The 23,371-nt window shown below is 45.7% G+C and overlaps 1 protein-coding gene across 3 annotated transcripts in view; it reads left to right on the forward strand.

The window, feature by feature from the left end:
- LOC119466219 (coatomer subunit gamma-2-like) overlaps positions 1 to 23,371 on the forward strand; it is a 39,170-nt gene that overhangs the window by 7,955 nt on the left and 7,844 nt on the right. For 2 of the 3 annotated variants that reach the window (XM_037726701.2, XM_049657538.1), the window contains exons 8-17: positions 707 to 793; positions 1,321 to 1,437; positions 4,574 to 4,614; positions 5,451 to 5,652; positions 9,516 to 9,727; positions 10,344 to 10,495; positions 12,846 to 13,010; positions 15,954 to 16,133; positions 19,394 to 19,519; positions 22,899 to 22,928. In XM_037726701.2, the coding sequence (XP_037582629.1) occupies positions 707 to 793; positions 1,321 to 1,437; positions 4,574 to 4,614; positions 5,451 to 5,652; positions 9,516 to 9,727; positions 10,344 to 10,495; positions 12,846 to 13,010; positions 15,954 to 16,133; positions 19,394 to 19,519; positions 22,899 to 22,928 (1,312 nt within the window). The remainder of the gene's footprint in view (positions 1 to 706; positions 794 to 1,320; positions 1,438 to 4,573; positions 4,615 to 5,450; positions 5,653 to 9,515; positions 9,728 to 10,343; positions 10,496 to 12,845; positions 13,011 to 15,953; positions 16,134 to 19,393; positions 19,520 to 22,898; positions 22,929 to 23,371) is intronic. The other variant, XM_037726702.2, reaches the window with a different exon arrangement.

Raw genomic sequence — 23,371 nt, forward strand, 5'->3', positions numbered from 1 at the left:
GACACACTTGTATCTATTAATAAAAAAATGTAAAAACAATTATGACATATACAGAATGTATTGCCATCTAGTACACTATCTCCAAAAAAGTCTAAATTTTTAATTGAACAGATATTCCGCTACAAAAATTTAACTGCAAGCACTACTGTTCGGTGTGCCGGGCTGCGCCCACGGATGTTCCGGGGCTGGTTTGCGTCGTCGTCGCTTTCAGACTCAAAGTCTGATGAAAAGTCAGCGTCCTCCGACTTGCTGCTATTCGATGCATCGATAAGATTAGCTGCAGAGGCAGCGGAACTGTGATATGTGCGATCTCCCGAAGCGGGCGCGCCGCTTCTGGAGCCGGTTATTTTTGTGTTCTGCTTTGACGATCGCGAAACTTCGGAGCGTGTTCAAAAACACCACCTCCCGTGAAAGAAACGAACTGCTTAGAAAACTAAAATATAGTTCTCCACCTTCACATCCGATAACACAGTATGTCCATGAGCGGCGCAGGTCTCGAAAGCCGCGTTTCAAGCCATCAATAGCGGGCTAGCGATGCCCAATAGGTGCGATACAGAAAGAGTTAAATACTAGCTGGGAAGAAACACCTGTTGGTTTTCCTTTCTAGTTCTCAGAACTTGCTTCCTCTTCCCATTCGCCTACAACCAAATCTCCCAAGTTTGTAAATCCCTACAGACCAAGCCTGAACATATGTATTGCTGTGCAGCATCTGATGTTTGTCAGCCCAGACGTCGTGAAGCGGTGGGTGAACGAGGCACAAGAAGCGGTCAACTCCGACAACATCATGGTTCAGGTGTGTGGCAAGATCATCAGTACCTTGCATTAAAGCTCAATGACAGTAGATCAAAAAAATGTCTGTTGCAATGAAAGCAACTTTAGGAAAAGCCCGCTCATGTCACTCATGCAAAGTTCTGTTGCTGTCGTGTTATCGCCATATTTGCTGTTATGTGGATACAGGACTGTCGCAAGGCCATGCTGTGTTTTTGCAGATCACGTACACCTCGGTCTTTAGCAAGAAATGACATGCAGATTGGCTGGTACTGGTAGAAATGGCATGTTGTTGCATGCGTGAGCCAGTAACAAAAAGAATAGATTGGTAAAAGAATAATAAAAAATCTGGCCCCTATTAGTTTTGTTTTATCCAAGCAAAGTTGCCCTTGAAAAGTTTTTGCAGCTTTCATAAATATTTCGATTTCAGTGTGAGTGTCCGAGATTATGCAGTTAACAGCGTGTAACCCTGAATATTGGCCCTAATGGTTATGATAAAGCGTATTTGTGCTCTGAAGATAGAGAATAAAAATGTTAGTTGTCTGTTTACAGTTCCACGCCCTGGGCCTGCTCTACCACATTCGCAAGAGTGACCGATTGGCAGTCTCCAAACTGGTCACCAAGTATGCCCGGTCAGCCCTCAAGTCACCCTATGCAGTCTGTATGTTGGTGAGTGGGGGAGGAACTTCATGGGTATAAAATGGGTCCTGCAATATAATGTAACATTAACATGAAATAGTTTGCTTCATATCTTGCTCACCACATCTCCATGGGATTAATGTGAAAAGAAGGAAATCTACATGACAACCTTTTTGAGGCACAAACAAGAGACACGGCACAAAAGGAAGGTCAAACAAAGAGGAGGCACTGTCCTGTGATTGACCTTCATTTTGTGCCGTGTCTCTTGCTTGCACCTTAAAAAGTTTGTGAAGTATGCACCAACTAGGCCCACAGAAAGTTCTTCTAAGGAAATCTACACATGCAAATTAGAGTTAATCATCATTGAGGTTCCATAATACATACTGTGGCATCAGTCACGTAACACAATTGTCATGAATTCGTTTTCCTTAATCTTGGGCGATATTGAATATAAGTCAGCCATGATGCCTAAGTGACCTTGCCTAAGCAGCTTACCGCATTTACTCGAATCTAGGCCGACTCCGGTTCTAAGCCGACCCCCCAAAGTCCGAAGCCAAAAAAAAAAAAAAAACTTACCTCGAATGTAGGCCGAACAAAAAGGCAAGGACAGGGTTCACAAAATGAAAACAGCATTTATTGAATATGAGCATGCCGAGTTCATTCTACGTCATTATCGCTGCTAGCCTTGTCGTTATCTTCCTTATCGCTGCCATTTTAAAACAATGAACTATATTCAGTACCATCAAGCACATTAGAGATGCTGCACTTTCTGAAGGAGCGCACAATCAAAGGCACGCAAAAAGCATCTTCCGTTGCAGTAGCGCACCCAGGATCTCTGCCAGGGGGGGGGTTGACAGTTTGCCAATACCATTTAAACAGCACTAATTTCGATTTCTTCACGGGAAATTGTCAAAAAACTTCGCTTTTTACGAGTGTGCAGACGATTGCGCGCCTTACATCTTAGTTGCAGTACTGAAATGCGTAAGGAAAGAAAATGGGTTAAACAAAAGGGGGGGCTAAGTGGGCCTCAGGGGGGGGGTTACAACCCCCGAATCCCCCCCCGTCGGTGCGCCACTGTCCCGTTGCCCCCTCAAACGACGGACGTTTTTCTCATCGATGCCGAAGTCCCGTTCGGCTTGAACGTTTGATGATGCCTCTGCGGCTAGCACAACTGTTCGTTAAAAAGCGGTACTATAGTGGCATAGCCTGTTTGGTGCCATTACGATATTCCACGCCACGCGCCGATGCTACACCATACCGATACTACTGATACGACACAGGTCAAAATGGCGACGTCACTCATGTACTTCAGTTGGCTACTGGCGCAGCTAGTAGCAACTGTGATATCGACTTTTCTTGTGGCACTAACTATGCACCACATTTATCAGTTTCAGTTAAAAACTGGTGCGTTTTTCAAAGTCCTCGAATCTAAGCCGACCCTAGAGTTTCGTATATGATTATTTGAAAAAAACTTTCGGCCTAGATTTGAATAAATACGGTAGTATGCGCATATAAAAATATTGCCGTCAAATCTTCTTTCAAGGTTTTTATTTCCTTATTTCTTGTTTCTATCAGTGTTACTGTGTGCCACTGATTGCAGCAGTGCATTGGAACACATATAAAGTTATGTAATGATAGCCAAAGCCTTTCTTTATTTGGTGTGCATTTGTGCCATTAGTCAGTGCCTCAAGTGCCACCTGTAGGCAGTGAATGCCACCTGTACTCACTTGCATCTCATGACCTATGGCTGGTATTGACCCTTCTTGTGGAGCAGTTTGCTCTAGAGGAATGAGAGGGCGCTTTCGGCGGTGCGGTATACGTTGCCTCAGCGAATGCGTACAAATACGAAACTAACCATTACTACTTCTGCCCTGCTACTGTGCGATCAGCTGTCAGAAATGCAACTGGGTGTTCGCTAATATGCACTGTGCCCAATTCATCTTGCAAAATGTGTAAAAATAAAGGGAAGACCTGTGCGGTAGTTAGCTGCAAAAATAGTGATTTGCATATTAAGGAATGGAATCAAACTGTGTCGCTGCTGCTACATAAGGACTGCCTGTGGTGCTGGCCCTTCGCGATGCACGGCTTTCCTCGAGGATAAAAAAAAGATAATTCATCCGCCAGCGCTGTATAGCTAACCTCCAAAGAAAGGACTTCAACTCGTTACAAAAGGAAGTAGCGCCACTTACTGGAATAGTAAGTTTTTCACACGTCATCTACACACATCCACCCCTACTAGCACGCAAGCTTCCGCCCACCCTATCACCCACTTATCAATAATAACTAAATGGGCGCACACGTGAATCAGTGCACACGTGAATCAGTGCTGAAGCATGAGTAACGGCGACTACACCGACAAGACACGAATTTTGGAAGCTGAACATTTCGTGACGGTCCACAGAGTAAGCGAGGGACTAGCGATAATATGTCCTTGCTACAAGCTACCACAGAGTACTCAACATTTACATTCCAAGCTTTGTGCGTAGCAAGGACAAATCTATTGCAACAGAGCACACCCGCGAGCGATTAGGCTGAAAATGAACAATCAGATTGTGGCCGCACCGAGGAACCGAGGAACTTTACTGAGTCAGAAACATGACAAGCCGCTGCTCCAAAATGTTTGCCAAATAAAGAACGAGCACACTAATCTTGATTTAATTCATAAGCGGGAAGTTTTGACATCTCGGAATACATTTCTAGCCCTGCTTTTAATACAAGCACCGAATACGCTGCTCGCGCCATTTGGAAAAGGCATAATGAGCTTTGAAAGCACTTACATGCCCTCTATAACTGGCCATAGCTTCGTGCCGTCCACACAGTCACCGAGTCTACGATATGCGTCGAAGCGGAGGTTTGCTGCGCCGCACCGGCATCACACACTGGCGTTGTAAACACGGAGGCAGCTGAGGCAAGCAATGGACGCGTCACCACATGATCAAACATGGCAGTGCCCACGGGAGCGCCGTGAAAAGGGTCAATAGAAAATTGCCGCATCATCATGATATTATGAGGGCTCCATGGAAAGATTTCTCTTGCAAATTACGTTTGGATTTCAGTTTTCTCATTCCTCCTTGAACTTGTGAACATGAATAAACAATACATTAAATTGAACTACTGGGCAAAACGTTTAACTTTTGTCCCATCTCCTCTTCCTACCTTTATGCAGATCCGAATTGCAAGCAAGCTGATAGAAGAAGATGGCGTTGGGTGAGTTTGGCAGCCTCTTGATAGAACTTTTTACGAGAGCTGTACGACTTATTCTTGATTCTGTTTAAATCAATAAAACATAGTACAAGGACCAGAAAAATCTTATCACCAATCTGACTTAGAATGTGACCTTCGAGGTTCATGGCACTGTAGTGTTCCCATTGCCTTGCTGATAACTTTTGGAGGCATGGGAGACTAAGGTGATGCATAGATAAGGTATGTCCTGCTTTATTGAGGAAGCTATTAAGTTGAGAGAGATAACTGCTTATACTTTGCCTTCTCTCCTCAACCAGGCCATCTCTTGGCATGGAATGATGCTGGGAGATTTGCAAAAGTGTGAGATTCTGCTCTAGCAAAGCTTTAAATGGCTGCCATTAGTGTTGTTTTAGGCTGAGAGTTGGGCTGTAGGCAAAATTTTTTTATACATTCATTTTTGAAGTTATTTTGCTGATAACGTGTATGTATATGTAATTTTATGCACTCATTTTGAACATGACGTCTATTCTTGTTTGTCTCATTTGGTTCTAATTTTGTGCTAGTTTGCTTTACTTTATATTTCAGATAATTTTCAAAGAATTGGTTCATCTTGATTGTGTTCCATATATTCTGAATAGTGGCACCACTCCTATCCCATGCTTGCCTCATGTCCTTGCTTACAAAAAGCTCTGTTCATATTAAATGTGGAACCTTGGACATTTTGAAGCACTAATCTCTTAGTTTAGCTCAACTTTACATTTCCCCTACCTTTAATTTAAGGTACAGCCGTGTCACCTATTTTGGAAATTGTAGATTTGTCGACTGTGTTTTAAACAGCCGATGTCTTTTCATTGTTGCAGACCCGAGAGCCCCATGTTTGCATTTGTGGAAAGCTGCCTGCGGCACAAAAGCGAGATGGTTATCTACGAGGCAGCGCACGCCATCGTCAACCTGCGGTCGACCACCACCCGCGAGCTCACGCCGGCCGTGTCAGTGCTCCAGCTCTTCTGCAGCTCGCCCAAGCCCACACTGCGTTTTGCAGCTGTCCGCACGCTAAACAAGGCAAGGCCACATTTGGGGATGTATAAAAAAATGCTTGCTCAGCAAGGAATGTGCATCGGCAACACCCTGACCCTTTTCATCCACGGGTTCCAATGGGCTTCCCGTTGCTTAGAACTAGAGGCAATGCCTGCCGTGGGAACAGCTAAAAATTCTGATGAAAACCCATGCACCCTTTTTTCTGAGCAGTAAGTCTCCCTGCCAACAAAGATGTTGCCATAGCCTTTGCCTACTGTGTCAACAGATACAGCTTGCAGTGCAGAAATATACAGCAGCAAGACAAACCACTTGTGGGGGATTCCTGCGAAAACACTGGGCGCACTAAACCACCGCTAGAAATGCTCCACACGGCAAGAAAGAAAGAGAGAAAGAAATAGAGGCAAGGGGGGATTACAGTGTAAATGTCGGGTGTGGCCCCAGCTCTGGTATGGAAGAAAATGGGGGAAGAAGTCGCACTGATTGCAGCAATTGGAGAGAGTGTCAGTTGCGGCTAGGGTAGCTTGCTTCCTGGAAGCTGTGTAACTGGACCAAAATTTACGTAAAATGAGGTGTTGTCGACATAAGTCTGCATGCTCATGAGTACCTGAAGGGTGTGAGGGGACATGAGTGGGAGTAGATGTGAGAACTGAGTACATGAGTGCATACACTTGAGGTGCCGGTGAGCATGAACTCGAGTGGGTAACTGTTAGTGTGATTGGAAGCGAGTTTGAATGTGATTAAGTGCCAGTGTGAGGGAAAGTGACTGCATATCCTGAAAAAAATATTTGTGAGCGATTGTCCACATATTCTGCCAACCTATGGTTGTGGGCCGTTTCATAATTGCAGCAAGCTCAACCATAGGGCGACTGAGCTGTCCGGGAAACTGGAAGCTCTGCAGTCAGTTAAGCATTAAACAGAAACTGCGTAACTACAAGCTGTAAAGAGTAGCATTACATTTTTCAGCTACACAGTTCAGTTACAACTAGAGCTTGTGAAGCATAGCCTTTACAACTTCCAGTGGTAGCAGTATAACCAAAATTTTTGTCGGGGCCTGGTTTGGGGACATTAAAAATTTTGAAACTCAGCCACAAGGCAACTGAGCTTTGCTGGAAAGCCAGTCTCTTAACGGCAGGAGGCACATATTTATTAATGGTAAAGATTCAATTAACTGCACTGAAAGGAAATGGCAGTGATGGTGCAGACAGGTGAAACAACAGTGAGAAAGCTTATCTGGGATTTTAGATTCAGTAGTTTGATCCACAGCAACAAGCGTTTCCACATGGCCTATTTGTGCTAACATTGCTTCTGGTTTGTGTGCATATGGTCTCTTGGTGTAGCACATAGCACCTTAATTAGAATATTTGTCATAGTGCAAGGGACGATCATAGAACTATGGTCATTTGAATCATCACAGCGCAAGAAGTAATCTGTCACTGGGAAGTGCTTATGCTTGGGCCGCAACACTTGTGTAAAGGTTCCTGCGTGGACTTGAGTTGTGGTAATGGATATACCATTGCACTATGCTAGAAGGCCTTATTTTCATCATTCATTCATCACCAGCCTATATTTAAGTCCACTGCAGGACGAAGGCCTCTCCCTGCGATCTCCAATTACCCCGTCTTGCGCTAGCTGATTCCAATTTAAGCCTAGTTTAATTAACTACTTTCTGCACCATTAGTTTTGTGTTATGATCTTAAAGGGGCCCTGAACCACTTTTTATCGAAGTGGAGAAAGGAATTTGCAGTGAAAGTAGGCTATTTCAGAAATACTTTGCCGCAAAAAGTACTTCAATGCGTTCAGCAGAAGCGGAGTTATTGGCAATCAAACACGGCCTCCGCTGTGCTCCCGTTCCTTCTTCAATGCCTTGCACTGCGGAGGCTACGGTGGAGTGGGGCGGGGCCACAACGCTCAACCTTTTAAATGTCACCGTGGCGCGTAGTTCAAATTTCATTTTGGATGTCAACGTAGACGCCACGACTTCTGATTTTGGTGTCTACAACATGCGAAATGTAAGCCAAACGCGGTTGTCCCCGGCGAGCCGCAGTACACTTAGCCAGTGGACTCGAGGCGGCACCCCGTGGTGGCTGTGGTATCTACGCTACGTAGCTGCCCACAACTATGTACCAATAGAAGCTGCGTGTGGGGATCCGCTTTATTACGAAATAAAGTGTCTAGAAAAGAGTGAGGAACATGGCTTCTGTTGAAAAGAGAACGTTTGAGAGAAAGGTGACTTCGTGCTCTGCTTGCGAGCTCCACGCACTGCGTATGACAGCAAAACTTGGCTGAGATTTTCACAGCAGCATATGCTACCTGTGGACTATATTGTTATAGTAAAGCTGTCTATGACTAGGATCCGGGATTTTATGGTGTCCGTGTGGGAAAACTCTCCCCTAAAGCTCTCCCCTAAAAAGTGAGAGTGAAAGAGCTGTGGGTTCTTGGCGTCTCACAGGAGACCAACCACTGCGGGTTCGAGCTTAGCGAGCCACAGAGCTGCGTCATTCGTCGCCTCCAGCACCGCTCGCGCGCGAGCTCAGAGGCCGCAAGGGGCTACCGAGCGACGCACACAAAAACACAGTAAAGCCCTGAGTTGACGGAAACCGTTTACTGAAACCGTCGGCACCAGCACTGCACAAACGCCCGCGCGGCGGGGAGCCAAAGGGGTCCCGCACCAGGGCGAAAATACAATAACAGGCTATGCTACTGGCTCTGGCGATAACCAATGGGTCAACTCGCGAGAGCACGGGCAATATCCTTCGGCTTAGGCTTTCGGTAAGTGTGGCTCGGCGGGGTACGACCTCGCGCGAGCACTAATGGCACCGCTCGTCGGCTTAGCATCGGGAAAGCATCAGCACAAAGTACGCGCTCCCCGCACGGGCAAAGGCACCGTGCGCGAGCTCCAGTCCTAGTCACAAAGGTGTCGGCGGACGAGAGGAAAGCATGAACGTACCGTGCGCTGGTCCCGGAGAGAAGTCCCGAGGCACGCTCCGCCGCTAGCAGCCGAAAACCGCCCGCCTCGTGACGTCAGCGCCCCGCCCTCAGCGCAACCGCCGCGTGCGCAGCGCCACCGCGGGAACCGGTTACGCGGAGCACCGGGAAAACCGGGGGACGGAGAAAACCGGGGGACGGCAGAACAGGTGTTAGCGCGCGCAATGACGCCGGCGCAACCCTCAATCCCCACAGAGCCAACAACAAAAGCAAACCCATATCACCTCTCGCGTTGGAGCTCGGTTTAACGGCCACTTGTGTCTAAAACGATGTGCCTCTGGGAATGTACGACGTAGTGTGCGCCTGACTAGGAGACCAAGGGGAAAGGATTGGCGCTCCTCGGCGCAACCGCGTGAATGCGCTCATGCCACTGCTCACACGTTTTTCGTCGTCGTCTTCCACAGCTGGCTCCGTTGCCACTCGTCATTCCAGCGTAGAATTTCACTTCTGTCATCGTAATGGGGAGGCCGTGTTTACGGGAGTATGAGCCATTGCTTAACGGGGTATGTCAGTCGTACGTGATGGACAGATTTAATAACAGATTTAATAACAGAGGTGATAAGTGAATGTGTGTGCGTACTTATCATCATGATGACCTCCGATCAGGATGATAAAGACCAGGACGATAAATATGTTAGTATCTTTCTTCAAAGTTCTGTGTCACCTCTGTGTCGTGCTCTTAACAGCTTCGCTGATCATCCACCTTCACAAAATGGAATGGCTCATGAATTTTTTCACCAAGCTCAAGGTGGTTCACAAGGTGGTTCAGGCCCCTTTAACATATTCATTCACATTTTAGTTAATAAAAGTACCCGTGACTTTATACTTGTGGTCATGTTATTCTTTTGAGGATATAGTATTGTCCCAGCAGTGATGGCTTGATTGAACTCTCTCAAAATTAGGTGGCGATGGCACACCCGGCAGCGGTGACAGCATGCAACCTGGACTTAGAGAATCTGATCACAGATGTGAATCGATCCATCGCGACACTGGCCATCACAACGCTGCTCAAGACGGGCAGCGAGAGCAGCATAGAGCGGCTCATGAAGCAGATCACCTCCTTCATGTCTGACATCTCGGACGAGTTCAAGATTGTCGTCGTCCATGCCATCCGGTGAGCTTGGCTTTGTTTTCTTCTGTCTAGGAGAGGCGTGCACAAAGCGAAGGAGTGGAGCTGCGATTTTGTGCACATGAACATGCTCGTGAGCTGCACGGCAGAGCAATTGCAATGTTGTCAACACACCTTAAAATGATATGCAACGTTTTGGACGGGTAACAGGCAGCTAACATCTGGGACAAAGTGATTTGTTGAACTTATCAAGAAGAATCGAAAAAAAAAAAAAAAACCTGAGGTCCTCGGTTCATTGTTTACAATAACCAAATGTGGCCAGCAGATGACGAGAACAGGTAATGTAATGGTCTGTTCGTCATTGTCTCTGACGTGGTTTGAATACCACCGATCTGCCATTACTGCTAGGATTGATTACCTGACACAGAGTGTGATAAGAAGAATGGAAAATTGAATGGAGCACTTCAAAATATGGGCACCGTGTGCAACCTTGGCTTAGTACCCCCAGTAAATGCTTACAGGCTTACATTTACAGTGCATTGCTGCAAGCAGAGCAAATTCACAGTAATTGAGGTCACACCGATTGTGCATTGTTTTTGCTGGTGCATAATAAAGCATTCTGTTGCGACTGTGCAATCACGATGCACCCTCTCCATTGCAGGTCGCTGTGCCAAAAGTTCCCCCGCAAATTGCTGGTGTTGATGACGTTCCTGGCATCAATGCTGCGGGATGAGGGCGGCTTCGAGTACAAGAAGGCCATCGTAGACACTGTTATTCACATCATTGAGGACAACCCAGAGGCTAAGGATGTTGGTGAGGTCTTAGCATTAGATTTGTTAATTCAAGCCAGAGAAAGCCCTTGATTTCAAGTCGTCTTTCAAGACGTGCAGCTTTAGTTTCAGAAGAAGCGGCCATGCCCAGTGTTGGGTGTTATATTACTGTACAATCATTTGTGTGGTTTGTGAAGTTGACATGACCTACATGTAGACAATGTATAACAGTGATCCAGCAAGCTTCTTTCTTTGCCAGGTGAGCTTTTGGGCAATGCCATGCTCCCATAACTTGAGTGTACTTGGGCTGTTGCAAAATAGTTACAAAATAGTTGCAATTTGTTACTGATGCGACCACAAATGCCTTGGTTAACAGTAGTTGTTCCTTGTGAGAACAAAATCATGTGTGAGTTCTTGAAGCAGTACGTCCAAGGGTGTCAAGCTTGGTAGAGGTGTGCGTATTCTTTGTCAGGTGCATTAAAATAATGCAACTATGGATGCATTTGTGCTCGAACATGTGCATATGTAGAACTTTCATCACTGATGTATCTTAGTGGTAAAGTCAGAGAAGCTGCAAAGGTTACAAGTGCGATAAAGAAAAGTAGGCAGGTGCCTTGAATTAGATCTCAAGTGGAAAATAGCTCTCAAGTGTGTTTATTGCAGTTGGCCTCACTGTCATTTCTGTAAGCAGTTTCCTACACAAATTGCTAGTGGAAATCTGGCACTACGTGTCCACGAGAGGGAGCTACAGTAAAACCTCGATAATTTGAACTCGGTTAATTCGAAATTTCGGTTAATTCAAAGAATTTGAGCAGTCTTGTCATTTCAGTCAATTTCTACCGGATAATTTGAATGGGCTGCGTGGCTCTATTTGGATAATTCGAAGTTTCCGGCTGGTAGCAACGTGCGGCTGTTAGGTTAGGGCGCTCCGTACAGTCGCCAACCGATTTTCCAAGGTCGTGGGGACTGAAAATAGTCTGAAAAACTCGTTCGGCCCCAAAAAAAAGAATTATTAGGCCCCTTAGTGCGGCTTAAAAAATTTCTAATAATGTCCTGCCTCATACTACGCTTGAAGGGGATCGACTTGCTTGGATTTGCGCAGCAGTGACGTCGTCTCCGTGTACAGTCGACACGAACGTCACCGCGTTGGCGATCTCCGCCAACGGAGTTCACCATGGAGATCGAAGAAATGAGCTTCGCACCGCTTAACTCTCGCGAACTCGCAGGAGGTAGCGCCGATCACCGAGACATGGGTCTCCGAGACACCTGCTCAGTGTACACGTCACGTTCAAAATAGCAACCAAAACTTTAGAGAAAAAAAAAACTTCCTAACTGAAATAACAAGCGTGTTGTCAGCGCGCGCAAGCAAACATGAATAGATCACACTCGATGACCGCAGAAAACCACTGTCAAAACGCTGGTGCCAACGAGTGAAGGTTCGCAGCGAGCGAAGGTTTGTGCAGTCTATCGCTTCAAAGGAAACTGAGCTGTGAAAGCACAGCGCATACAAAGGTAGGAGCAGTGTTGCAGATTGCTTTCAAGATACGGTGCGCCGGACCGCCCGGCGCCGCTCAAAGTTGCTCACAGAGCAGAAGCCACAACCCCTCCCTCCCTCCCGCTCTGCCTTCCCGCTTTCCTCCCTTTGCGTGGGAGATTGCGTCGCCAGTTCCCCTTGCGCCCGGTTGTAAGATACGCATTTGGTGCCGCAGCACAGCGTCGCCCCCCCTCCCTCCCTCCCATACCCCCACGGCCTTTGGCGCGATGGAGGAAGGTGCGTTTGCGCTCTGCCGTGCGTTCGCTCTCCGTGAAGTCCCCCGCGCATTTTCACTCGCATATACGGCGCGCGGCGACAATTTTATCGCCCTTGGACTTTATACGGAACCTCGCGACGGCGGCAGCAGAAATCCGCTTGAAGTGTCCATTTCGGTTAATTCGAAAATCCGCTTAATTCAAAGAATTTTCATAGTCCGGCGGCCTTCGAATTATCGACGTTTTACTGTACAAGCTTGGGAATGATGGATAGCATAGATGGATTTGTTTAAACTTCCTCCTTTCGACTTCAAATGACCTTGTGGCGTTGCAAATTGACCACGTTCAGCGAAATAGACATTGCATTTTACATGCAGCAATTCACAATGATAATGCATGTGTGCAGAGTCTTGTTGCCTCAATGCATTTAAAAATTGTGTGTGCTTGCAAATAAAAGTAAAGCGAAATAAATAAGGTGACCTAACATTTGTAGCCGCAGGCACGGAGATTGGACAAATCCATGTACTTCATTGTATTTCCTTGGTAGCTGAAGCGTTCCCTCTAGTGTTGTAGTTTGGAAGCTCTGTGCCTGCAAGCACCTGCTGGGTTGTGAGTTGAACAGTCTCCTCCCATGCGACCTGCAGGGCTGTCGCACCTGTGTGAGTTCATTGAGGACTGCGAGCACACAAGCCTGGCGGTGCGCATCCTCTGCCTGCTCGGCCGTGAGGGGCCCCAGGGATCCACGCCATCCCGCTACATCCGCTTCATGTACAACCGGCTCATCCTGGAGAACTCCCCTGTGCGTGCTGGTAAGTCTCTTGCACGCTTCAGTGGGGCTAGGTAGCCAAGTTAGACCCTGTGAGGGTCACATCCTTTCATTGCAGGTTTAAATTCTTGGGAGTGGCTTATTTCAGCAAAAAAACAAGCAAGTATTTCTTTAGCTGACAAAAAGGTGCAAAATTTGTAAATATGTGTGCATGTTATACACGGTTGATTGTTTAATACATGGTAATTATCTTCTTACAAATGTAATAAAATTTACGCAACTTCATTTTATGGTTTAAGGGGGGAGGAGGGGATGAAAATTAACTTTTTTGTTTCTTGACAGAAAGGGCTGAAATTTGGCACACACGCTGTACATTGCAATAGAGAGGCAAATCTAAAATTTCATTAAGATATCTTCATTAGTTTTTGTTTTATAAGAATTTACAAAAGTTTACAAGTTCCTTGCTCGTGGAAAGCCTGGCACAGTAACGAAACATGGTACGGAACTGGGAATACTGTGTATGTTTGCCCAAATGTCTAATCTATATCAAGACAGTGTTAGATTTTTTTTTTTAGTGCCCTCATAATTTTTCACTCGATATGACATGCATGTGACTTGTGTTTCACTGCATAGAGCCATGTAGTCATTTTGAAATAATTAAATAATGTAAAAATAAATGAACATTTCAAGACTGTCTTGATGTGCAGCACAGTTTATAGATCACAGCAAAACAAACTGGACCAAAATCGGTCCAGCCATTGTTGTGCTATGCTTTCCACGAGCGAGGTGACCAACAAAAAAAACTCTATTGAGAAAACGACCTGCAAAGTTTTGCAAGCAGTGCAGGTTTATTAGAACGCAGCAGGGCGGTAATTTTGGCATCAGTGCTGTCAAGCACCTTCTTGCACCTTTGCCTCTTCGTTTGGTGGGCTTTGAAAATTTCATAGCCTGGCTAGTCCATCAAATTGAACTTCCGTTCAGTTGTGGACATCGCGCGAAGGGAGTCGCACACGCTGCATGCTCGCGATTCTGCCGTCACCGCTGACACGAAACGCGTCTGAATCGTGCGCCGTTCGGGCGACTATTTGTCCGGTGAATCTTCGGTTATCACACTGTAGCTCGTCGACGGTTGGGGCTCGCTCGGAGGCGACGTGTCCGTGTCGCACGATGCACCAAACTAAGTACACCGTCTTTGCCGGCGATGGTGACCTTCGACCCGCGTCGATACGATCTCGGCTGATTCGCGCGGCCGTACACCGAGGCGCGGGAGCTTCCGTTGGCGCGTCTTCCGTCGACTGCGTTGTCGGTACCGATGGCACAGGGCAATTGTCGGTTTCGCTGCTTGAGTCAGACGGTGCAAGATAGCGCGGCACGTAATCCACGGTGCAAGGTAGCGCGGCACGTTCAGTCGGGTGCTCCTCCGCTTCTCCCGCTAATCGCCGTATTTTTCTCGCCGTAGGAGGCTTTCGCTTCCGTATTCCGAAGGCGTGCTTCGTCCAAACTTTCATCTCCAACAAGCGACGATTCATAACTAAACTGGGCGCTCTCAGAAATCCGAATTCTGCATTTCAAGTGAAGACGCCGGCATGGTTTGCGAAGCAGACAACTGCGGTTGCCATCTTGCTCGCTGCCGCAGCAGTAACCAATGGGAAGACGCCTTTCACCACGGCAGCCAATCGGAGGCCCGCTTTCATCGGAGGGCCCGTGTGACTACCTCCAGCAGACCCGCGCTTCTTTTGTGTTTGTGCGTTTGTTACAAGATGGCGACGACCGACGAATTGAGAAGCGGAACGGCGAAACTTTGAGCTTTCGAACGATACCAAGATGGCGGCGCTCGGTGGCGGGAAATACGAGATATGGCTCCGCGAACGGCGGTGATTTTGCGCGATTTAAAGCTGTTTTCTCGCCCTGCGCCCTGACAAATTAATTTTTTTCAGGCACTTTAGCGCGTTTTCAGCCAAACCATTTTGATACAGCGTAGATTAGGCGTTGCAGATAACGAAATGCGGGGTTTCCAAAAACCGATTTTTCTCGTGATTTTCGCGATCTGATCCCCGCGTCCCCCCTTAAATAGGTCTGACATGAATACGGCTGGTGTACTATAACATTCCACTTCATTTTCCATTTTTATCGTGTTGTGCTGAGGGTGGGTTCACAGCAAAAATGGCGGTACGGAGGTCTCCAAGTCGCATCCAGACCAGTCATGTAAGGTCAGAAAAATAGAAAGTCAAGTAGACCGCTAGAGTATACAGCCCTGTAGAGACTCGCGTCCATAAATGAGAGAGAAGCATGCCATGTGAGTGCCTGCATACATGTAAGTCTGTGACCACTTGAGACTTGCTTCCGGCATTGAAGATGTACGATGGTGACCCTCAAAGGGTTAATATTTACGACTAGCGCTTTAACGTCTGTGCTGTCCAGAGGCTGCAAAACTTGCAAATGGGCTAGTTAGCAATAATTTGTTTGCAAAATCGCAGTGCAGAAACAAAGTCATTAACAATGGTAACTGGTGCTCTATTTGGGTCGTGTCATAAAAATGCTCATGTACCTTGCTTTGGGTGCGCATGCTAAAAAAAGCCTCTTGTTGTGAAAATTAATCCGAAGCCTTCCACTACGGTGTCTTTAGTAATAACACGTTGTGCAGTCTTTTGGGGCATTAAACTCTGTAATTTTTTAACCTTTAAAATTCTTGCTAGCTGAACCATTTGGTTGTAGTTTCTTGCTACATATTAGTGCTGTAAAAGGAGTAGACAGGGGGGAAGAGGACAGGACAGGTGCGAACTTCAACTGGTTCAATTCGAGGTCAAATTCTGAAATGCGAAAATTTGCATGTACTCCGTAGTCTAACACCCATCACAGCAGCGTGTCGACCAGCAGTAAATTTATTTTCAGAAACATAAATGTTTATCAAACAGGCTTGTCACAAGTGTGCCACTAGGTGCACCTGTATATATAAGGCTGATGGAGCTTGTGTCCCTGTGCACAGCTGCGGTGAGCGCCCTGGCCAGATTCGGGGCCCACTGTGAAGACCTGCTGCCCAACATCCTGGTGCTGCTCGAGCGCTCACTCCTCGACACGGACGACGAGGTGCGCGACCGGGCTGCCTACTTCCTGCACGTGTTGAGGCAGAAGCAGAAGGCCCTGGGCACTCGTTACATCCTTGACGGTGAGAGATGGAACTTGGGTCATTTTCATGGACACGTACAGTTGGTGTAGAGTTTATGCACCCCAGGATCTTAGAAAAATAATTTGGAGGATTTCATGGATATGCGGGAATCGGTGTTAAGCGATGCTTTCTTTGATGTTTACGCAGGTGTTAAGGCAAATGTTACGGAAATGTAACGCTAATAACGCAAATGTTCTGGCAAAGTGACGCAAGTGCAATACAATATTTATGCAAATGTAACAAAATAATGTAAATGTAACACAATGGAAATGTTCTTATCTAGATGCGGCGTCTGTTTGAACATGACACAAATACAGTGGAACCTCGTTGATACGATCTTCACGGGAACCAGAAAATAAAACCCATCATCCAAAAATCATATCGTTCAAAGCAAGCCCCAAAACGTAAGAAAACAGGCCTACTTGGTGACAAACTCACTAGCAAAGCTTCTTGTGATGTCGAGTGATGCTGCTCTGCATAACGCACATTATGTGGAGCAGTATCACTCGACATCACACAAACCGCAGCCAACACACTTTTATTGCGATAGCAACTATATGGACACTCCAAGCGGATTTCTGCTGTTGGCGTCGCTGCGAACCATATGTTCTATGTGTGAGTGAAAGCGCGCGAGGGATGCATGCTTTCACGGAGAGCAAATGCATGACGGAGAGCAAACAAACGCGATGAAGGACAAACGCGACATCCTCCGTCGAGCGAAAGGCCGTGGGGGATGGGAAAGAGGGAGGGAGGGCGACAAATTGTTCATTATTCTGAGAGGATCGTTATAGTGATAGCTGCAAAATTAACCATTTCGCCCATCAACCTATCAGTTTATCAGTTGTCACCGTATGAGCTATCCACGAAAACGTTACTGTTGGCTCTCGGCCCATGCTGTTGCTATATTCCATAGATTCCGCCTCCACGCACCATCGCAGCACTGTATATAGAGAGGCGCATGAAAAAGAGACGCTGACACCGGGGAAAACCACCGACAAAGAAGGAGCTCCATGTCGCCTATTCCTTTCCGTGGACATCGCAGCTGTCTTGCTTGAGGCGGACTCCTGAACTATTCCAAAGTGCAAGTGCGTGTAAGCCCCGTGAACACAAGGTTTACATTTCTTCACTCGTGTGGCTGGTACGACCGCAGAAAGAAGCGAAAGAAGAGGCAAGCACAGAAAGAAGGGCGAAAGAAAGAACATACATACATGTCTCCGTTGCTAGGCGTCAGTTGTCTGGGCAGAGCATGCGTTCACAAAACCCGATGCGTTGTTGCCTCCGCAATAGAAAAAAAAATCCGGCAGATCCCACGGCATGTGGGAATCGATGTTATGCGAAGCGGAGTGCGGAGAGCTGACCAAGTTAACGAAATGACCATGAGAGCACCAAGATGTAGGAGGCTGTGTCATGACCTACATGACACTCATGTCATGACCTATCATTTATATCCGAACCCATTTCAGTGGCTTTTGAGTGTTAAACATTTTTCGCTGAGCCATTGTCATTTTTGCTGAGTCATGCTCATGATAGTACTATGACTTCTACCATCATGCTTTAGTGTTTCCTTCACTTAGTACCCATGTCCGAACTCATTTCAGTGGGTTCTGAGTGTTAAATCATTTTTTGCTGAATCATTGTCATTTTCGCTGAGTCATGCTCATGACTATGACTTCTACCATCATCCTTTAGTGTTATCTTCACTTAGTACCCATGTTCGAGCCCATTCCAGTTACATACCAAGTTAACGAAACGACCATGAGAGCACCAAGACGAAAGGCGGCTGTTTCAATGTGAGATGACATGTGTGTCATGAATATCATGACATGACACACATGTAATGATATTCATGTCATGACCTATCATTTATGTTCGTTATACACTCTTGTCATACTATGCGAATTTTGGTACCTACCAAGTTAACGAAACGACCATGAGAGCACCAAGACGTAGGCGGCTAGATAGATAGATAGATAGATACTGTCAAAGTGACAAATGTTTGTCAAGAAATGCTTCGCATTGAAAAATAAAAGTCCTCATCCAGTATTTTCTTTCCTCTAGTGCCATCTCGGGTTTTCCGAACCCGTGTGCCACAGCGTGCGCTTTCTGAGCCTTCTTGTCTGCTAGCCTACTGTTCCGGTTGCTGTAAAGGAAGCGCGAAAATCTTAAGAATCCCTAGATTTCAGAATATTAGTTTCTAGTACTGAGGCGTTGTTTACATGACACGGAAACTGAATAATCATCATTATTTGAAAAGTTAAGTATTTTGAAGTTCGTAGTACTGAAATATTTTACATTGAACCTATGTTTCAAAGCAATCAGCAGTGGATTTATGAAAAGTTCATTAATGTGGTGTTCGTAGTAACAAGGTTTCACTGTACTTATGAAATGTATCCATGCACCACACATTTGTTCAACTTTGTTTGATAAATTGAATGCAGAGCAGGAAAGGAAGAGTAGTGCTCAGCAAGCATACTTGAAGTTAAACAAGTTCATTGTAAAGGATAAAGTATCTAGCTAACTTAAACTAATCCTATGTGTATCTCCCGAGTCTGCTATCCATGTCTTGCACACTTCGAAGTATCTAAGGTGAGGGCACAGTGGCTATGCAGTTCTGTAATCGAGTGTGCTGTCACAAATTGATACCCAACCATATAAATGCCAAATGCTTTAATGGCTAGGGCAGAGATATAGTCAAAATAATTAGCCTGGTATCTTCTGCTTATGCATGTCTTGTGACCCTGGTGTAGTTCAGGGGTGTAAAAACCAAACCACTCAATGTTTCGTACATCTTGTTGAAGTGGGCGCATGGTGCCATGCTGGGTGTGGTGGCAGTATTGAAGTGGAGAAGTGGAAAGGGTGTCAGTCACTTGGTTCCACATTGCACGGTGTAGTCTGTTGGGAGCAGTCATTTTGCAGAGTTCAGGTTCACTTTGAAGCTTCATTGCATGGCATTCTAAGTGAATAAACGCTTGTTTGTTTTGCATCATTTGCAAATGTGCATTCTGTATCTCTTATTGCCTAATGTCAGCCAAACAAGACAGAGAATTGCAGGAAGATGGATGCTTCAAGCAATAAACAGTAGTCGAACATGGCACTGCTCCAATGAATATCACTGTACTGGTCAAAATATTGGCTACAGTAAAATTCCTTGTTCGACCACTTCTTATTACATTATACTTCATGCAGGCATAACCATTGGTGACTAACTATGAAAGGCTTCACTAATGAATTTGATTCAAAGTGGTGTGTAACATTCACAGGGCTGCAGGTTTCTATAGTGGGTCTTGAGAAGGCACTACAACACTACGTGGCCGAGCCAAGTGATGTTCCCTTCGACATCAACAGCGTTCCCATTGCCACGCAGCCTGTGGAGAAGAAAACACAAGGTAATTGCCTTTCTTCTATGTCAGTCCCACAGAGAGTTTGTCGGCTAGGTCCCCAGTCTACTTAATAAGTGTTTGTGCCAACCTTGAATTTTAAAACCTCATCATGCTAGACGTGTGGTCTTCCAGTGGCCATGAGTGTCTTGGTGATTCTGCTTATTTGTGCTAGTATAAAGAGTAAAAAGACACTTTTGAGGGAATTATATCTCTTGAGAGATTAGGTCATTCTCAATTATTCTTATTCATTTCTTGCATGCAAAATTACGCTCAGAGACTCTACTTGCCAGAAAATCGAAAGCAAAGTTTGAGTGATAAAAACGGGGCAATAAGTACACTTGATGCAGTTGTGTTGGATTGAGGCAACACAAGTTTGGATGCAATTTAGTGCCTGTCTCTGGATGTTAACAACAGGTGGCTGCCACTAGAATTTTTGGGAATGTGGGAAAAGGCACCTACAGTAGAATCGCCCTACAACGAATGCCGCTACAACGAAATCACTGCCACAGCGAAGATTTTTCAATTCCCCGTCAGCTGCCCATAGAAAGTAATACAAAAAAGTATCTCCATAACGAAGGCATTCGGTATTTACGCTTCAACGAACTTCTTGAGAACGAAATTGAGACTGCATTGAAATTGGAACTGCTGAGTAGTCAAATTACAAGGCCCTTCCAAAGCTGTGATGATGTCCGCTTGAACGAGGTTTTCGCGAATTAAATCTAGTTCAAAGTACCGATTTACGCCACTGAAATCCATAGCCACACGTGGTCATCACGCGCCTGCCCGAGACTGCATGGGATCACCACAATCGCTGCCGTTTTCTGTGGTGCGTGTGTCTGGCCGAAATGGCTGCGCCAATGAAGAAGTGTAAATTTCTCTCTCTCGAGAACGCACATATGATCGCTGAGGCAGAAAGCGGAAGACAAAAATATTTCGCAGTTTCGCCCGAAAGGCAAAGCATCGATTGCGATAGCAGATTAGTAGACAGCTATACGAACTAAGGATAGTAGTTTTATCGGCCGTATAAACTTGTAAACATTCGCTAACTAACTAAATTACCAAGCACGGTGTCATGCGCGCACAGGTAAACATGAACACATCTCGCTCGATGATCGCAGAAACTCAGCGTCAACACGCTGGAATGAGAAGGCGCAGCAATAGCAGCGAGCGAATTTACTTCCGTGCTGTCTCTCACTTCAACGCGAACTAAAAAAGCGCAGCGCACATGACTCTACAAGCACTAGTTGCACTTTGCCCACATCGGAGATTGCTTTGAAGATGAGGCCCGCGCGGGCGTGCACTATGTGCATGGCTTTCATGATACTTCAGATTGCTTTCATGATATGGAGGTCGTGGCGCTGCCACTGTTGCCAACATGATGCCAACGTCTCGTTGTTTGGGGAAAATGACAACCCGCTAGACACAGTGACTCCGCCGATTGCTTTGAAAATGGATCATTTTGACCTCATCTTGAAATTTATTAGAGCCCACGACAATGATATTGCGATGGCTCTTTTAACGGACTGTGAGACTCGCGTAACGCCTTTGCTTGCCGTGAAGCGTAAGAAATCCAGGCTGACCGACTTCTGGAAATAAAATTTCCGGTAAGCGCAAGCTTGCCAAGTTTGCCGAATTTGTCATAAATATATGCAATGAAATTGTGACAATTCAAACCACTTCATTGCGACGGTGCATGTGCTGCAAAATAAGTGTTTCGCAATTGGCTGGGCATGCGCGTCGAGTTAGGCGTTGGCCGCAATGTACGAAAAATGCTGTAACAGCAGTGCGATGTGAATGCATTCTCTCGTGGAGTTGACACTTATTCACCACCTTCACTACGTCTTAACCTTTGTCCCCACGCCACCGCAAAGATTTCCCGGACGATGGTTTCAGTTTTGTTCGCGGCTTTGCAGTTTAGCGTACGTATATATATACTAATTTCATGTCAACGAAGTTCCTCCACAATGAAATTTTTCGCCTGTCCTGTGAATTTCGTTGTAGCGGGACTCGACTGTATCTTCATGGCAACACTTCATGACATATGTGCAGGTGCATTCTTCTTTTGATAACTGACTGTCTTTCAGTTTTCATGCATAGTCTTTTCAATTGCTTGAGGTTGTATGAAAATGATGTTTCACACCCATGTACAGTAGACTTCTGTCAATTGAACTCCAATTAATTTGATTTTCAGTTTATTTGATCCCAACCGAAGGTTCCTGCCATTGCCCACGCCCTTCTATGATCTTGAACTTTCGTTATGTGACCCTAAAATTGCCCATCGCCAGATAATTTGAACTTGACCAGTAAGCACGCACGAGCCTAACTCCTATGGTCACCCCATTAGTGACACTTTTAGTTGCAGCATCTGCCTCGGCGGAGCTTAGGGGACAGTGAATGCATTGAACATATTGACGCGTACTCTATCTAGACGTTTAAACGACGATGACAGTATGTGCTTTAACTGACTCCGAGTAGTAGGGCAGGGTAATTCGAAGACGAAGAAGTTGTCTTTGTTCTGGCGATTCTTAAGCTGTTCCGCCGTCTTGTTCAACGTGTATTGTCTCTTGTTCGCGTTGACTCGTGACAATATGTAATTTTTTCCCATCAAAAACACCTATTTTTGGCCTGCTCTAGGAAGATTTTCAAGCAATAACTGTTGTTCACATTGTGTGGTTATAATTAAAATTGGGTGAAAAATTGCGTGGCGTGGTGAAATAGAATACAAAAAACAAAAATCGGCTTCGCGGCATTTCAATACTTTACCGCATAACACGGATGTATTGCGACGAAGTTGACTTTAGGAAACCGGCCGTCGTTGTGCAACAAATATTAAACCCTTGCCCATTTTTATTGCTAAAAAATTGGGTGTGCATTAGATTTCTACTTTGTTTAGGTGCTCTTATGTCAGTTTTACGTTCTCTACTTTGGACACATAAAAAATGGTGCATGCTTGATTCGGGCGTGGGTTCGAATCAGGCAAATACTGCGAAATGAATCAGTGGCGTGTTTTAGTGTTTTTTTTCTGCATCTTGTTGAATTCGACCCACCGGATAATTAAATCAATTTCATTTGTCCTGTCAGGGTCGAACTAACAGAAGTTGACATTACTTTATTGCACGTTAAGTGTAATTATCTATTACCACTCAAACAGGTTTGACGTATAGATAGAGAAATTCCTCATGGAGAGTTGAAAGAATGCAAGCAGCCTGTATTAACTTCTTTCAAACCTTAAGATGAACATTTGTAGCCATGCAGCCACGCAAAGATAGAAGCCCTTGTTGTTTTAGAAAGTCAGGCTTGCGACTTCGTATTTTGCGAGCCTCTGCAAAGTGTACAGCTAAACCGTGATGCACTGAGCAACCGTTCCCTGGCTTGTCTTTCACAGCATCTATTGTGGCACCTGGTACCTTTGGACGTAAGCATTCTTACGATTGTTCCTTGCGTGACTTGCGGTGGCTGGAAGGAATGTCGTTCTTTGGGGATGAGTTGCACAAATAAGGGAAGGTGTTGGGGGAGTGCCTGTTACTAAGCACATAGCTTCTTTTCTTTTTGTTTTGTTTGTAGATTAGTCTTATTGCATGAAGGTTGGGGGGCTGCACACAAGGACCTCTTCGTGTAATGTTGCTGACTGGCCCGTGTACCTTTCCTTGTGTGCTTGAAACGAATGCTACGCTCACTTTTCATTGAAGTCCTCAGTGCATGGACCTAACGTAGCTCTTGCTTGCCAAGTGCTAGTTTACAACAGTTGTTAATAATGAATTGTTAGTCAAAGTGCCGACACTGCGCTTCATCTTTTGTATTTGCTAGGAAGGTCTGAAAAGCCTGCATAGTTTGGGTGCGTCCTGTCTGTCGCAGCTA

This window comes from Dermacentor silvarum, chromosome 10, assembly GCF_013339745.2.
Source record: "Dermacentor silvarum isolate Dsil-2018 chromosome 10, BIME_Dsil_1.4, whole genome shotgun sequence".
NCBI lineage: Eukaryota > Metazoa > Arthropoda > Arachnida > Ixodida > Ixodidae > Dermacentor > Dermacentor silvarum.